The 16,398-nt window shown below is 39.2% G+C and overlaps 6 protein-coding genes and 1 non-coding gene across 7 annotated transcripts; 4 read left to right on the top strand and 3 right to left on the bottom strand.

Moving 5' to 3' along the window:
* Positions 1–197: 197 nt before the first annotated feature.
* Positions 198–2,267, bottom strand: C5L36_0A03450 (uncharacterized protein; the record flags this gene model as incomplete). Its single annotated transcript, XM_029463361.1, has 1 exon — positions 198–2,267. One exon carries the CDS (start codon positions 2,265–2,267, stop codon positions 198–200), a length of 2,070 nt encoding a protein of 689 aa, XP_029319221.1.
* Positions 2,268–2,836: 569 nt separating this feature from the next.
* C5L36_0A03460 (uncharacterized protein) lies at positions 2,837–4,039 on the top strand (the record flags this gene model as incomplete). Its single annotated transcript, XM_029463362.1, has 1 exon — positions 2,837–4,039. One exon carries the CDS (start codon positions 2,837–2,839, stop codon positions 4,037–4,039), a length of 1,203 nt encoding a protein of 400 aa, XP_029319222.1.
* Positions 4,040–4,318: 279 nt separating this feature from the next.
* C5L36_0A03470 (uncharacterized protein) lies at positions 4,319–5,428 on the bottom strand (the record flags this gene model as incomplete). Its single annotated transcript, XM_029463363.1, has 1 exon — positions 4,319–5,428. The coding sequence occupies one exon, from the start codon at positions 5,426–5,428 to the stop codon at positions 4,319–4,321; it is 1,110 nt and encodes a 369-aa protein (XP_029319223.1).
* A 391-nt stretch (positions 5,429–5,819) lies between these two features.
* On the top strand, positions 5,820–9,791 carry C5L36_0A03480 (uncharacterized protein; the record flags this gene model as incomplete). The annotated part of the gene is made up of 1 exon (XM_029463364.1): positions 5,820–9,791. One exon carries the CDS (start codon positions 5,820–5,822, stop codon positions 9,789–9,791), a length of 3,972 nt encoding a protein of 1,323 aa, XP_029319224.1.
* Positions 9,792–10,100: 309 nt separating this feature from the next.
* On the top strand, positions 10,101–11,168 carry C5L36_0A03490 (uncharacterized protein; the record flags this gene model as incomplete). Its single annotated transcript, XM_029463365.1, has 1 exon — positions 10,101–11,168. One exon carries the CDS (start codon positions 10,101–10,103, stop codon positions 11,166–11,168), a length of 1,068 nt encoding a protein of 355 aa, XP_029319225.1.
* A 133-nt stretch (positions 11,169–11,301) lies between these two features.
* On the bottom strand, positions 11,302–11,373 carry C5L36_0Atrna3F. The gene has a single exon. It is a non-coding gene; the product is annotated as a tRNA-Phe (tRNA).
* A 2,912-nt stretch (positions 11,374–14,285) lies between these two features.
* Positions 14,286–16,052, top strand: C5L36_0A03500 (uncharacterized protein; the record flags this gene model as incomplete). Its single annotated transcript, XM_029463366.1, has 1 exon — positions 14,286–16,052. One exon carries the CDS (start codon positions 14,286–14,288, stop codon positions 16,050–16,052), a length of 1,767 nt encoding a protein of 588 aa, XP_029319226.1.
* Between the last annotated feature and the right edge of the window lie 346 nt (positions 16,053–16,398).

Consider the following 16,398-nt stretch of genomic DNA (forward strand, 5'->3'; position numbering starts at 1 on the left):
CAAACAAAATACATTTTACATGCTTTTCTCTTAAATAATAATTGTTAATTTTGTATAAATAACTTTAAATGGATAAACGGTTTTTGTTTTCCTTTCAAAATGATAATACTGTTAGATTTCAGCAATAAAAGTAGGGCGTAACAATTGATGATTGCTTTATACTGGTATAAGAAAAAAAAATGCGATATTGCTACACTTCACCCAGGGTCTGCAATTTCTAAGATATCAAATAATTCCTTCCGGCTCAAACCATTTCCTACGATAGCCATTGTGGAATCTACATTCTTGTCGACTACTGAATCCATGAGCTTTCTTTTAGACTCTTGTATCCTCCTAATCCGCATTTCCACCGTATCTGAAATAAAAAACTCATATATCTCAACATTCTGGGTTTGTCCAATTCTGTATACACGGTCAATTGCTTGGGCACTGATTGCTGGATTCCAAAAGGGCTCATAGAGTATAACCCTGGAACAAGATGTGATATTTAATCCATAAGCAGCACTCTTGAGAGAGCATAAAAGCACAAAAACATCAGGGTCATTTTTGATTATCTCAAGTGCTTTGTCTTTAGATTTTTTGTCCATTTTACCATCATATCTAGCATATTTGATTTTTTCCTTCGTGAGCACATTGCCCAAGATATCTAGCATCGATGTAAACTCGGAGAAAATAATCGTTTTCCGGACATCTGACTGCTTATCTCTCGCAAGTATATTCAAAACCCGCTGAACTTTGATTGGATGTACCATGTCCTTGCTTGTGTTTGAAGTGTTTTCAGCGGATTCGTCTAGAGTCATTTCTTTCATCGAACTTAAAATATCATCAACACCGGCCTCTTCTGTATCAACTGAGTTTGCAGATATTTTTGTGTTCAATGATTTGTCAATTTGCAAATCTTTGAAAAGCAACCTCCAATGACAACATAATTGTCTTAACCGTAAAAGGCGTGTGTATTCTTCCATATATTGCAATTGTGCTTGAGCGTTTTTCTTCCTCTCTTTCATCTCCTTGCGATACTGGTCTACCATTTGATTGTACATTCCCCTCTCAAATGGTGTAAAGTCCAAAGTTTCTCTATAGATTTTCTTGGTAACTAGCAACACATTGTTATCGAGTAAAAGCTGTTTTGTACGTCTAAGCATAAACTTATTCAATATGCCATGTAAAGTTTTTATGACTTCGGTCATACGATGAACGTCTCGTGATTTCAACCCTTGGCCGATCTTTAATTCCCAAACCATTTCATTTTCAAATTTATTAACACGTAAAAACCTGAAAAGGGCATACAATTCATCAACATTATTTTGAATCGGAGTACCAGTTAAGCACCACCTTAAATCGGCTACTATCTTATAACATGCCCTATGACTTTTAGTAGACTTGTTCTTAATTGAATGTGCCTCGTCCAATACCACTCTCTTGAACTTAAAGCTGGAACTATATAACGGGGAATCCGATTTAGAATCTTCGGATCCCAAAGTCGAGTACGAGGTAACTACAATGTCATAACTATGAATAACCTTTGGATCGGAGGGTCGTTTCGTTCCATGGAAAGCCAATACTTTTAATGATGGCGCCTTGTCGGCAATCTCAGTACACCATTGAGTCACCAGGGAGGCAGGACAGACAATTAAAGTTGTCCTTGGTTCTCCTCCTTTGAAGGGGGAGCTCAGAATAAGTGCTATAGTTTGAACTGTTTTTCCAAGACCCATGTCATCTGCTAAAATCCCACCTCTATTATAATAAGTAACTGGCTCACCATTGAGAATGACCTTGGCACTCTTTAAATACGTCCTCTCCTCTGGTGTTGCCCCTTCACGCCTTAATAAGAATCGCAAACCCAAAACCTGGTGGTCTAACAGCTCAACATTGAGCCCCTCCACCATCCGATCGGAAGGGTTGATGTCTTCCTTCTGCCAATGGCTCGGCTTCAAGAGTTCCCTAATGTAATCCTCAGAACAATAGCTGGTTTCATGGACGTCTTCAGAGAGGCTCATGTTGAGAGAGGAGTTACAATCTCCCTCGTTTGGATGACTACTAGAGCCACCACTTTCTCTCTCGATACTTGATTGTAGTTGGCTTACAGATGGTATACTGTGAGGTGTAGAAATATCAACTTTCCTCTTAAACCATCTCCTAGACGTCACTCTCATTGGTCTCAAGGGGTCGTCCATTGTCTGCATTGGCCGCTCCAAAGACCGCACGGTGGGCGCTTGGTGACTACGGTGTGTCCTGCTCCTTCTATCTCCATCAACGGAGTCCATTCTCAACCTGGCTCGTATCCACAGAACCAATTGTAACCAACATGGCCCTCCAATTTATCACCACCTATATCTATATATCTGTCTATCTACCTAAAAAAAAAAAAGAAAAAAAGAAAAAAAAGAAAAAAAGCAAGCCCCCACTATAGTGATGACATTCTTATCTTCAAGGGTAGACATTCTTAATGGACCCGCGACAGCCAAAAATTATGCCTTTCTCATTTCCCCCACCTATGAGAAAAGGTTGAAAAATCTACAACGGAAAAGGGGCAAAACAATAGTGAGGGAAAAAAAAAAAAAAATGTGAAAACCCTGTAAGGCAACAATTTTCCACACTGGAAAACAACGAAACGGGAAATTTCAAGTGAAAAAAAAAAATGGAAAGCGAGAGGGAGAGGAAATGGAAGGAAAAAAAAAAAAAAAAAACGTTAAAGATGGTGAAAAGCGCCAGCGAGTGGAAATTGACATGGGAAGTACAAGGTTTATACTTTGTTAGCAAGATAAACCAGTAAAGACTTAAGTCTATATTGCTGGAGTCTTGGAGTAATAAAGCACTGCAGCATTGCAAGACTATGGCGACGCCCTTTGAGCATCAGTGTCATCAGATCGAGCGTCTTCTAGCCATTAGGAGCGTCCATAGAGACGCTGCACACCGAAATTCACAGGGTAAAGGTCCATTGGGAAGCAGACAAATGAATAAGTCTAATACTGGAAGCGGCAGCTCGTTTAATTCCATGTCAACCCATATGATGAGTGGTGCACATCTGGGAACTCTTGTGCAGAATTTCAAAAGCAAGTCCAATCGGAGACAGGTTGCTTCACAAACCCAAACAAGTGGCAACTATAAGACCCCATACAAATATGGGGTTGACGGAAACTATCCTTTCCAGCAAACTCCAGCAGAGTATGTCAATGCTAGTAACCCAATGAATCTATTGCAGCAGCTACAAAGACAGCAGCAGCAGCAGCAGCAACTCTATATCCAACAACAACAGCAACAGCAACAGCAACAACAACAACAACAGCAACAACAACAACAACAGGTTCAACAACAGCAACAACAACAACAACAGGTTCAACAACAGCAACAACAACAACAACAGGTTCAACAACAGCAACAAAATGGAAACTTACTTGAGTCTTTCCTGTACCAACAACTATCAAACCAAAGCCAGCAATCTCTACATTCTCCTGCATTGACAGCGGCATCAATTGGGTTCGACTATAATAATCTCACCAGCTCTACCTTAAATACTCCTACAGAAGAGAAAAATCCAGATATCTTCGGTAATGGATCCATCAACAATAACATGGTCGATCCAACGTCGCTTTTACCGCTCTTTAATAGAACCCCTTCCTCTACATCAAATAATGATACCCCACAAACGGCTTCGCAATCGAGATTACCTTCATTGAATTTCAACACTCTCTTAGATCATCAAGAAAATGCGCAACGTCCAAACTCTTCTATGGCCAGCTTGGATTCTAGTCTTCCCTCAACCCACTCAACTGTTGCCTCTGCCACAGATGCCAGAAATGACTCGCCTAATATGGTCTCAGACCTGCTTGGGAACTCGCCTGCCTTAACCTCTGTTTCAAACTTGAATAATACCATTGGATCTAATGCTACTGCCCCACCCCCTGTTGACCCATTGGAATCTATCTGGAAGAAGAGCAAGGAAACTGAGGCAGCAGATGGCTTGGAGAAATCGTACTTGGAAAGTGCAGACCTTTATAAATCCAAAGATTCGGCCGTCTTTGGTAAGACATTCTAGTTTTGGCTAATTAATATTTTAAAAAATTTCACTCCTTACCCACTCCTTCCGTTCATTCTTTCTCCCCCAATACTTCTTTCTTATGTTTATGGCTCTTAAATATATCATTAATGTTTAATATAAACTTGAATTTCAAATCGTTATCTAATCTTAAATAAAATGGTAACAGCGTTCAGAATACTAAATGAACTTGAGTTACTAGCGTCTCTTAAACTGCTATATTTATATTTATAGTTACATATATGTGTATGATAATTATAAATAGATGGTTCCTGCCATCTAATTATCTTGTGCAGCAAGTTGCCAGGCTGGAATTGAAGCATCAGAATTCCCTATTTTCGACTTTTGCGCAGAAGCTAATTGCCATGCAGGAATATTAGAACTTGGTTCCGTAGTTGTGACCTCTGCTGGCGGCGGCAACGAAGTGCTGGAAGTCGACTTGTAGTTTTCATTTAATATATCCTTAGCAGATGGCACACTAGATGGTGGTGGTATATCAAGTTCATACTTGGGCTCTGTTGGAACACTAACGCTTGATGTCGAGCGATTGTTAGTCAGCAAATTAGCAGGTGGTGATGGTGAAGGTCTTGGGATTTCAGTGCCTGATTGCCTGTATCCTTCCGTTTCCTTCTTCGAGTCAATGCTATCAATAAAGGATATCAAGTTATCTGTTTTCTCCTCCAACTCTTTTAGTTCACTGGAAATGGTGCTCTTTTGAGCTTCCAAGTTCTTCAGTAATGTTGTCTTGATACTGTCAACCTCTAACTTTAAATACTTCAATGTCTCCTCATTTCTCAAGTTCTTCTCGTTGGTAGCCTTCACAATTGCATCTACTTCCATCAATGCTTCATCGATCAGCTTGGTTTTTTCATCTTGTCTACTGATGAACTCACTTTGGTCTTTTTCCAATTGTTCAAGAACAGCTTCAACCCGTTGGAATTCCCTTTCCAAGCTTTCCTTATCTTCGTCTAGCTTTGACTGAGACGGAGGAATAACCTTCGGTAATAAGTATCTAGACACAATTTGATATGCACCATACATAATTCCCGCCGAAGTTGTACCCATAATGACATAATCCTTCCAATCATAGGAGCGTGGTGCTGGAGGTGGTGGTGGGGCATAGTATGGGAAGGGAGCTACACCTAAACCGCCACCTGTGCTTGGGACACCTGCTCCAGCCGGAATAGGAGGAGCCGGTGGCGGGCCTTTGTGTGTCTGCTGTTGAGTGGCGGCTATAGTTAATGCTTGGTTTATTTCTGCATTGGACATCCCCTTTGACTCTAAAAACTGTATCTTCTTTGCCATAGGAGTATCTGCAACACTAGGATCTGTTAGAAAGGAAACAGCATTGTCCAGCATTTCCTGACGAGTGTTGCTCTGTTGTGACATTGTTTATTAGCCAGCTCTACGTAGTGGTGTTTTGTATTTAAAAACCCTAATAAAACAGTGTGTGTGGGTGTGAATTATACGGTGGATCGATTTGTGTCGAGTTGAGCTGAGTGCACGACTTCGAAGGTTCGACAACATCAAGTTTTCTTTGCACTCTCGGGTGATGCACTGACTCTTTTTCCTGAACACAAGGGGTGTCCATTTGAGAGGGCAACCAGATGAAGATGCAACACACAGAGAGTGTTGTCGACACTGAGACTACTCACCAGGCAAAGGTACGTTTATCTCCCCACCCGTGACACGTTAGAATTCCACAACTTAACAGGAGACATTCTGCTAACACTATCTTCTTTTTTTCTTCTTATTTTAATTACAGACGTCACCAACCGATATGTCTTTAGAGCCCGAGGTCAAGACCGAAGGGAAAGACCTTCAAAACGAAGCAGGCCTTGGTCAGGTAAAGGATGGTTCTAGGACCACTTTAGCCGATGCTGATGAACTAATGAAGGTTTTCCAGAAGAAGCTAAGGGCTGTTGTTAACATGGACCATACTGCAAACACCACTTTCAATGACTTGAAGCTTATGAATGATGAGTTTCAGTTCCTTGCTACCACGAATGGTATTTACCTTGATCGCAAATTCACTGATAAATTGAGAACTCAAGTGGATAAAATGAATCCTTCAACTGATATATATGACAAGATTTTCAAACGTCAAAAGCAGGCAAGAGAAGAAGCTGGAGCTTTAGACCACCTAAAATCTACAGTATTAGATTACATGGTAGATGTTCAAACTGAACGTGAATACATCCTCCAAAATTTGAACGAATCTAATTCAAGTAGTAAGTTATCACCGGATGAAAATCCATATGTGGCACCATTGAGAGTCAACTATATAGATCCAATCAAAAACTTAGCATTTAATGGATTTAATGCTAAAGCTACCCAAGAACCAAATAGACCACAACGTAGAAGTAGAAGGACCTCTAGCGTGAAAACTAATGAGAATCAATCAACGGCCAGTAAACCTAATACCAGAGGAAGCAAGGGCAAATCTAAAAAGAATTCACTTGCAACGACTGCAATTACGAATAATGTTGTGAAATCGAAAAGAAAGAGAAAACCAACGGTCCGTGCGGATGAGATACTAGATGATGAAGAATTTGAGACAGAATTAACTGCAATTTTGGAAAACCAACAAGAGGAGGAGGAACCAAAGAAAAAAAGAAGGAGGGGCAAAAATACTGTTTCCACTGAAGATGCTGTGAGTCATACAGAAAATGTCAAACCACCGGAGCCTGTTATTGAAGAAAGTCTATCTCAGAAGCAGCTGAAGTCCCTTGAAAGACATTACGATAACACTTATATTTCAATTTGGAAAGATTTGGCAAGAAAAGATGGACCAAAAGCTTATAGGTTGTTCCAGCAAACTGCTCAAGCAAAATCTATCAACATGAGAAAGACGGCACAGTTAGCCATGAGAGAATGCAAGAAATGGCAAAGTAAAACCACCAAGCAACAAAAGGATTTGAATGCAAAGGCTAGAAGAAACATGAGAGAAATGTTAAGTTTCTGGAAGAAAAACGAAAAAGAAGAAAGAAATTTGAGATTGAAAGCCGAACAAGAAGCTCTGGCTAAGGCTAAGAAAGAGGAAGAAGAAAGAGAAGCAAAGAGACAAGCTAGGAAACTAAACTTCTTAATCAACCAAACCGAACTATATTCTCACTTCATTGGTAGGAAAATTAAAACTAGTGAAATGGAAGGTGAAATGGGCGACAAAAATATACCAAGTAGTTCTTCAACCAACTCCAATGGTAAACATCTTTCCGAAGATCAGGTTGATTTGAGTTTGGCGACGAAAGATTTCAATGCTTTGAATTTTGATGAAGAGGATGAAGCTGAATTACAAAAGAGGGCTGCTGCCAATGCACAATCGGCCTTGTTAGAAGCTAAAAATAAGGCACAGCAGTTTAATCATGGTGTCAAGAGAGCTGATAATAATTCTGACGACTCGGCAGACGAATCTGATGAGGAGGATAATGAGGGCGAGTTGAATTTCAAAAACCCATCTTCAGCTGGTGACCTTGTTGTTGACCAACCTAAATTATTGAACTGCACCCTAAAGGAATATCAACGTAAAGGTTTGAACTGGTTGGCGAATCTATACGAGCAAGGTATAAATGGTATTTTGGCAGACGAAATGGGTCTCGGTAAAACTGTTCAATCTATTTCGGTCCTTGCATACTTGGCGGAAACGCATGATATTTGGGGACCTTTCCTTGTTGTGACACCTTCCTCGACGTTACATAACTGGCAACAGGAAATTACAAAGTTTGTGCCTGATTTCAATGTCTTACCATATTGGGGTACTGCCAAAGATCGTAAAGTTCTACGTAAATTTTGGGACAGAAAAAATATTATATACAATAGAAATACTCCATTTCATGTTGTTGTTACTTCTTATCAGTTAGTCGTTGCAGATCAACAATATTTTCAAAAAATGAAGTGGCAGTATATGATTTTAGATGAAGCACAGGCCATTAAATCATCTCAGTCTACCAGATGGAAGTCGCTACTCAACTTACAATGCCGTAATAGATTACTTTTAACTGGTACTCCAATTCAAAATAACATGCAAGAATTATGGGCCTTGTTGCATTTTATCATGCCTTCATTGTTTGATTCTCATGATGAGTTCAGTGAATGGTTTTCCAAAGATATTGAGGCGCATGCTCAAGCTAATTCCAAATTGAATGAAGAGCAATTGCGTAGGTTACATGCTATTCTAAAGCCATTTATGTTACGTAGAATCAAGAAAAACGTTCAAAGCGAATTGGGTGATAAGATCGAGGTTGATGTTTACTGTGATCTGACTAATAGACAAAAAAAGTTGTACCGTATGTTACGTTCCCAAATCAACTTGATGGACTTGATTGAGAACAATAAAAGAATTGGTAACAATGAAGAAGTTGAGTCGTTAATGAACGTTGTCATGCAATTTAGAAAAGTTTGTAATCATCCTGATTTGTTCGAAAGAGCAGATACAAAGTCTGCATTTAGCTTCTCTTCTTATTCAATGACAGGTAATTTACTAAAAGAAGTTAATGAACCTTTATTGGAATTGAATTACAGCACAAGGAACCTAATCGAGTATAGGATACCAAAACTCATCATTGATGACCTTCTGTTACCATCATTTGAGAAAGAGAATCTTACTGACAAGGAACGAATGATAAAAAAAATGTTTTCTGTTTACAATGCCGAATCTTTAGTCAGTAATGAGAAAAATGAAATGAATGTTCTCAAGTTTGTTAGGGAGTCACCTAGTGAGGTGAAACGGATTGTCAATAATAATGTATTAATCAATGCAGTGAATAATAGAAATTATGGACAAACTACTAGAGATTCAAGGGCAAAACTCATAGAGGAAATATATGGTCATGACGAGAAGAATTCGGTGGTATTGAGCTCGCAAGTATCTGATAAAATTCCAAACCATATGAGAGATGCCATAGACAGTGTTTCGAAAGCTATGTACATGAGAAGTTTCCAAAAAGGTTATCATGATAATGCTAGGGCTCCTCCAGTTGAATTAGTAATTTCAAAAAGTAACTTAAACTCAATAAAAAATGACGTTTTATTTAGTCCTACAATAAGACAAGCACTATTGCCATTGAACCTTGACACGCAAGCTGCACTGATTGAAAATGAAGTTCCTCTCAAAGATTGGCCGAAAGCAGAGATGTTACCTGAAGAAGAATCCAATTACATGGGAGGTGGTACTATACGACTTCCATCAATGGAAAGATTTGTTCTAGAAAGTGCCAAGTTGAAGAAACTTGACCAAATGTTGGTTGACCTTAAGAAAGGTGGTCATAAGTGTTTGATTTACTTTCAAATGACTAGAATGATGGATCTAATGGAGGAATATTTGACTTACAGACAATATAAATACATCAGGTTGGATGGTTCCTCTAGACTCTCGGACAGAAGAGATTTGGTGAATGATTGGCAAACGAATCCTGAACTATTTATCTTCTTGTTGTCGACAAGAGCAGGTGGTTTAGGTATTAATCTTACTGCTGCAGATACCGTTATTTTCTACGATTCGGATTGGAACCCAACAATCGATTCGCAAGCCATGGACCGTGCTCACAGATTGGGACAAACTAGGCAAGTTACTGTTTACAGATTGTTAGTTCGTGGCACAATCGAAGAACGTATGAGAGACCGTGCTAAGCAAAAGGAGCACGTCCAACAGGTCGTCATGGAAGGCAAAGTTGATGTTCTTGAACAACCTGAGGAAAGGGAGAAATCTGATAAGAAAGAAATGGCACTCTGGCTACTTGAAGACGATAAATAGAGAGGTTTTTCTTGTAAAATATTCCGATATTATGTATGTAAATAATCAAGATAATAAAATTGATCGACATTCCCTTTAACGCACTTTGCTGGAAAAAATTATGGACTTTCCTCATTCTCAAAGAGCGGTGCGGTGGAATTTGCTGTGAACTTGCCACTCGTGCTGTTCAACAGCCTCTGATAACTAAGTCCCCGTGTGAAACTAAAATTTTAGTTTACGTTAGTATCCTTTCTAGTATACAAATACGGAAGACGCCACGGTCTTTTTTTCCTCCTAAGTAACTGATACGAGCATTGACATTCTCCCTCGATGGCAGATTGTACCCCGGAACAAGCAAAGCTTGTTGATGAAATTTTAAGCATTCAACGTACTGACTACTATCGTGTTTTAAAAGTTGACAAATCAGCAAGTGATGTTGAAATCAAAAAATCATACAGAAAGCTGGCTATCAAACTACATCCTGATAAAAATAAGCATCCAAAAGCCTCAGAAGCATTTAAGGTCATTGCCAAAGCCTTCGAAGTTTTAGGCGATGAATCTAAGAGGAAGTTATACGACATGACAGGTACTGATCCAGACTCTCGTAGTGCAGGTGCCTCTGGGGGAGGTGCAGGACATCCAGGAGCACATTTCAATAATTTCCAGGGCTTTGGGGGCGGATTTCCTGGATTTCAAGGAGGGTTCCAACCAGGACCTGGTATGGGTGGTGGTCTAAACGAGGATTTATTGAATATGTTGTTTGGTATGGGTGGTTTAGGTAATAATGGATTCTCATTTACCTTTGGAGGTAATGGATTCCCTAATAATGGATTCTACTATAGTAATCAACCAGGAATGAATGCTAGAAGACGTGCAGCACAAAACGCCAACGCACAACGTCAAGGACAGGGTGCAAGACGTGGAGCTGCTGGACGTGAGCAGGCTCAATGGACACAATACATTGTTCAATTCCTACCTTTACTGATTATTTTGTTCTCCATAATAATCAACTCACTTACTGGAGATTCGTCCTCTAATTACAATAATGCAAGACAATTCCATGGTAGAGTTCCTAAATATGGATTTGAAAAAGGTGCAGGTTTGGATGTTGAACGTACTACACCAAATCATAATATTAACTACTACATCAGTGAGAAGACCCTCAACAACTTCCAAGGGCGAAAAAATGCAGACACCGAATTAGCTGGGTTAGATAAGTATGTTGAAGGACAATATATCAACGAACTAAGCCAAACATGTCAGAGGGAAAAGAACTACCAGAGGGAGCTTATTGAAAGTGCACAAGGTATCTTTTATAACGACTGGGATAAGATCGAAAGAGCTCAAAAAATGACATTACCTCATTGTGAAAGATTAAGAGAACTTAATCTTTTATAGGTTTATAAGATAAATGTAAATAATAGAACACTTTCTACGCAAGTTCTTGAATGGTATTCTCCAATATCAAAGACTATATGTGATAAAAATTAATGTATGTCCTCTAAAAATAAGAAAGTGAAAAAAAATTAATTGCGAGCTCTGTGGATCGAACACAGGGCCTCCAGATCTTCAGTCTGGCGCTCTCCCACTGAGCTAAGCCCGCTTCAGTTGAATTTTATGCCTTTTGATAATTCATGTACACAGCTAACGACAATATAAAACTCTCATTTAGTTACGAAGTAGGATTTAGTTTTGGAGGTGTCGTACAGTATGTGCTCTTATTAAAGCTTTCTTTAACAAACCAAAAAATCAAAAAATTAGGTCTCTGAAAATCACTCTCACTCAGAGAAGTAAAATTTTTTTTTGACACATTTAAATGGAACGTTTAAGGATTGCTAATAATCTCTTAAGAAAGAAAGACTAAAGTGACTAACAAATATTTTACTCAACTAATATTGGACCGGAAAACACCAACATAAAAGATGGCAAGTATGAACTGAAACTTCCAACAAAAAATTTGATATAAAGATGCTACTTGTCTTCAACCTCAACAGGAAATTCATCTCCGTAAGCGGAAAGAGAGCGTGGCTAGGAGAAATAAGAGCACTACTTGCTACGTTGAAAAAAATTGGGGTAAATAGCAAGTACATAGTAGTACAGTCTCCTAATGAGTTTCAGCTTGGTTTTCTCTTTGTCGTAGTTTTGCAAAACCTACATGCCAGTCTCAATTATAAATGTTGGATTGATTCTTTACACAAGCTGATGTGTACATATTATCTAAACTTTGTACTAAAACAAGAAAATTAGGAACATTTTGTTTCTAGTGTTACACACTTTTAATAACACTTTATTTACTCATGATTTTTGTTTCTCATAAAGACTCAATACAATCATTTCGGGTTTGATTACACAAACATAAGGAGAGGCATCCTTTATACAAAGTTTAAGTTCCATGGGTCTACTTGTTAATACATGCTTTTTCATCGTTTGCAAGCAATCATTTATCGTCGTCAATTTTTAAAAGTTTTACCTAAGAATCAAGCCAACAACCATTATATATTTTTTAGGTAGTATTTATCGAAGTATGATACCTTTTAATTCACGCAGTTCATAATTAATGATAATACAACGTTTAAGTTTTTTGTGTAGAAATTCGTACTATGATCTCATCCTAAAAAAAAAAACATACCTGGATACAGCACAAACCAAAAAACTTGTTGATTCATCTTTTTGGCACAAAATGATCGTAGACTGCAAAGTAGAAAAGGTTTATCCACCAACTGTTGCTGATGTTTTCACGTTAAATCACGCTTTCTCGACACCGTCAACCTACAGTCATACATATATGGAAATAAGTTTTTGGTTTTTTTTACCTTCTATGCTGGAAATTAATAACATAATATTCTATAGAAGCCTGAGAGATAGCAGCTCAGCTAAAAGAGACCTTTGAAAAAACTCAATGAAAACATGCAATGCTTTAAGGAAATAACGGTTTTCTTTACTGGGATTAAGTTGTGTAAACTTTTTTTTGCCATTAGTAACTCAAGCATCATTTGGTATCTAAGGGGCCCTACGGCAAGATAAAACCTCTTGCTTGAAATCGCAACCTTCAGAATGTTGAACAATTGAAGAAACGAGTTTTTTTTGTTTGCTACTATTCAAAAAATATTCTACTGGGAGCAGGTACTTCATATAAAAAGCGGTATACTTTTTTATTGTTGATCTTTCTAGAAACAGGAGCACAGGCTTACATTTGCTTTTTCAAACTTTTATAGGTTTCACGAGTATGCAATTAGTAGACAGCACCCAAAGAGAGGTGTTGCTCTCAATTTGCCATGAGGCCGTTGTTCAGCAAAAGTTGTTATTCTAACTAGGTCAGTTCGCTCAAGTACATATTTTCCATTGAAAACTATTGAATCCATAAAAAAACTGAGTAATGTATGTCTAGAAGTAGGTCAATGCATTATAATATACTTGCATTTATGCCTATGTCGTTAAGAATAACAAGTTTCTTAGCCCCTACTTACAGACTTTGTTTTTCAAATACTTATCAATTTGTATAAATTGAAGTCTTGATTACCATGATCGAACCTTGAAATTAGGATCACACAAGCGTAAAATGGACAATATTTATTTGATGAAGTACTTCAGTATTGTGTCACTTTATTCTTTTCTTTCTTTTTATAAAAGCGGTTGGACTTCTTAATCTACATCAGTTAGTGTGCAACCGATAAAAGTTGAAGAGAAAACAAAGACAGCCTAATGGCTAATCGACATGCATTATATTGGCTTGTGCAACAAAAATGATCCTATTGTGCTTGTTATAGAGCGGCATATAGATGTACCATTAAACGAAAATATTGCTGGTGTAATTCATTAGGGTCATAACAAGGAAGAATAAATATACAATTTAAGGGTAATTAGGGTCAACTAAAACACAATGGTGTTAATTAACTCTCCCTTTCCTTCTATTAATCGGAGTTTCCTATCGTTATACCACCAACCTCGAGAAATTCCTGTGTGGACAAGTAAAAGTAACAAGAAACCCCACAACGCTAATTCCAAACCTGCCGAAACACAATGCCCATCTTCAGTTAATCCACATACCCAATATGATGCACAGCTTTTCAAATATGTAGCACAAACTTTCAAGAATAAGCCAATAACAAAAGTTACCAAGTCATCTCTTAAAAGTGTGGAGTAATTTGGTCGTTGTTGGAATAGGTATAGGTCTTCCAGCACAAATGATGTCTGTAAGCAAACTAATGCATAATCTGGGTATCCTAGTAATGCCAATAACCCCAAAGTTATGTCCCATAAAGTAAGCAAAACCATCGTATATATTCATGCCCAAGTTTGAGGTTTATCAAATAGGGATCTGAACAATGCGACAAGGAAATACGGAAAGTAACAAAAACTATTCCTTATTCCCGTGAGTGCGGCTCTAAGAGAGTGAAAATAAATGTTGACTTTAGGTTTAGTGGACTATAAAAGGTTACAATCCCTCAAAGTTTAAGGGTAACTCTGACGATAAGCCCAGTACTTCTGAGATGAAGTAACCAACCAAAGAAGAGCATGACGTTTCGTAGACCTCTTGAGTTTGTTACGAATTCTAGACGTTCGGCGGTATATTCACTGAATGGAATGGTATCATCTACACAGCCATTGGCTAATTCGGCCGGAACCGAAATACTCAGTAAAGGGGGGAATGCAATGGATGCTTGTGTAGCAATGTCTGCATGTTTAGCGCTTCTTGAGCCGGCAAGCACAGGTATTGGTGGTGATTGTTTTGTACTTTGGTACGATTCTAAGGAGAAAAAGGTTAGTGGTTTGAATGGCAGTGGGAGATCTGCTCGCAACATAACGCTCGATTGGTTGAAGAAGTCACGGTCCAGAGACGTAAATGGGTTTAGGCTTGCAGAAGATTCTGTCTTTAAAGTGAACGTGCCGGGTGCTATTTGTGGATGGTACGATTCCATGAAAAAATGGGGGTCAGGCAATGTTACATTTAAGGAAGTTTTAGCACCTGCCATTCGCCTGGCTGAAGAAGGATATCCAGTCTCACAGATAAGTGCCAGTTTATGGAAGAACGAGGAAGAGAAGTTGAAAAGGATGAATACCAAGTGCAGTAGAGAAACACTAGGGCTATTCCTACCCAATGGTACAGCACCTAGGGAGGGTCAAGTTGTTAGGAATCCAGAGGTGGGTAGGGCGTTACGGATAATTTCCGAGAGAGGTAAGAAGGGGTTCTACGAAGGTGAGATTGCCGAAGCAATAATCAGGGAGCTGAATAGCCGGGGGCATGTAATGACAAGGGAAGATTTCTCGGAGCACAAGAGTACATTTGTGGACCCTATAAGTTATGAGTTTCTAGGTCATAAATTATGGGAGATTCCGCCCAATGGGTCTGGTATAATTGCCTTAATGACTTTAGGACTGATTAAGCAATTATCCACTAAAGGAGCAGTTGACTTAAAGAAATTAAAGCATAATTCCAGTGATTATCTACATGTGATTATTGAATGCCTGAAGGTCGCCTTCAAAGAATCCGAAGAGTATGTCAATGATTATGAGCATTTCCATTTACGTACAGGGATTGACCAGAATCACTTGATTTCACAAGTGTTGAGTGACGACTATCTCTATGAGGAAATTAAAGGATTTGAGATGGGTCAAGCGTCTGATATTCGGAATGTCCCCAATAGTATATTTAAATCCGACACGGTATATTTCACAGCAACCGATAAGTTTGGGAATGCGTGTTCCTTTATCAATTCTGTCTACGAAGGGTTTGGAAGTGGAATAATTGTACCAGGATACGGATTCACTCTACACAATCGAGGAGGAAATTTCACATTGAATGCACAGTCTAAAAATTGTATTGATGGCAATAAGCGTCCCTACCATACAATTATTCCTGGTATGATAACCAACTCCCATGGGGATGAGCTCTATGCGAGCTACGGAATCATGGGGGGGTACAACCAGCCACAAGCGCACGTCCAGGTGTATATGAACATGCTCCTCTTTGGCATGACACCGCAGGAAGCCTTAGATGCTCCTCGGTTAACATTGACCTCAGATATGCGATTTCGAGATGAAGATTTAGGTTGCGGCAGTGATGGTCCGGTTAGTAATGGCCATACTGTAGTGCATCTCGAGGAGGGGATTACGGGGGACGTCAAGGTCGAGCTAGAGAGACGTGGACATGTAGTGGGCGACATTGTTGAAGGCCATGCCAGACGCAAGTTTGGTAGGGGGCAGATTATACGACGGGAGGGACAAGTGTGGAGTGGCGGCAGTGACATGCGAGGAGATGGTGCAGCGGTTCCGGGGGGTTAGTACGTTAGCATGTCAACATGCAATGAAGTTGGTTGTTGAAGATTGGCAAGTAATAGGATTGGCACTGGTGAACCGAAATGCACCAATAGCAGATATCCATGCAAAACACCTGTAACAACAGTTGTAGCAGCAGCTACACCCCCCTCCCCTTCTGTCTACTGTTTAAGTTTGTCCCCGTATGTCCTCCTTTGCTAACCAGTGTGCTGCAACTTTGTGCCCAGCATGATCCACACAGAAAAAGAAATTCTGTCTAGGCGTTTTCGGTCTGCGGTTGTTTCCGGGCATCACCTCTCCCTCTCCCATTCTCTAATACTCCTCTCCTCTCCAAATGGGGTAATTATTTAAC

This window comes from Pichia kudriavzevii, chromosome 1, assembly GCF_003054445.1.
Source record: "Pichia kudriavzevii chromosome 1, complete sequence".
Classification (NCBI taxonomy): Eukaryota; Fungi; Ascomycota; class Pichiomycetes; order Pichiales; family Pichiaceae; genus Pichia; species Pichia kudriavzevii.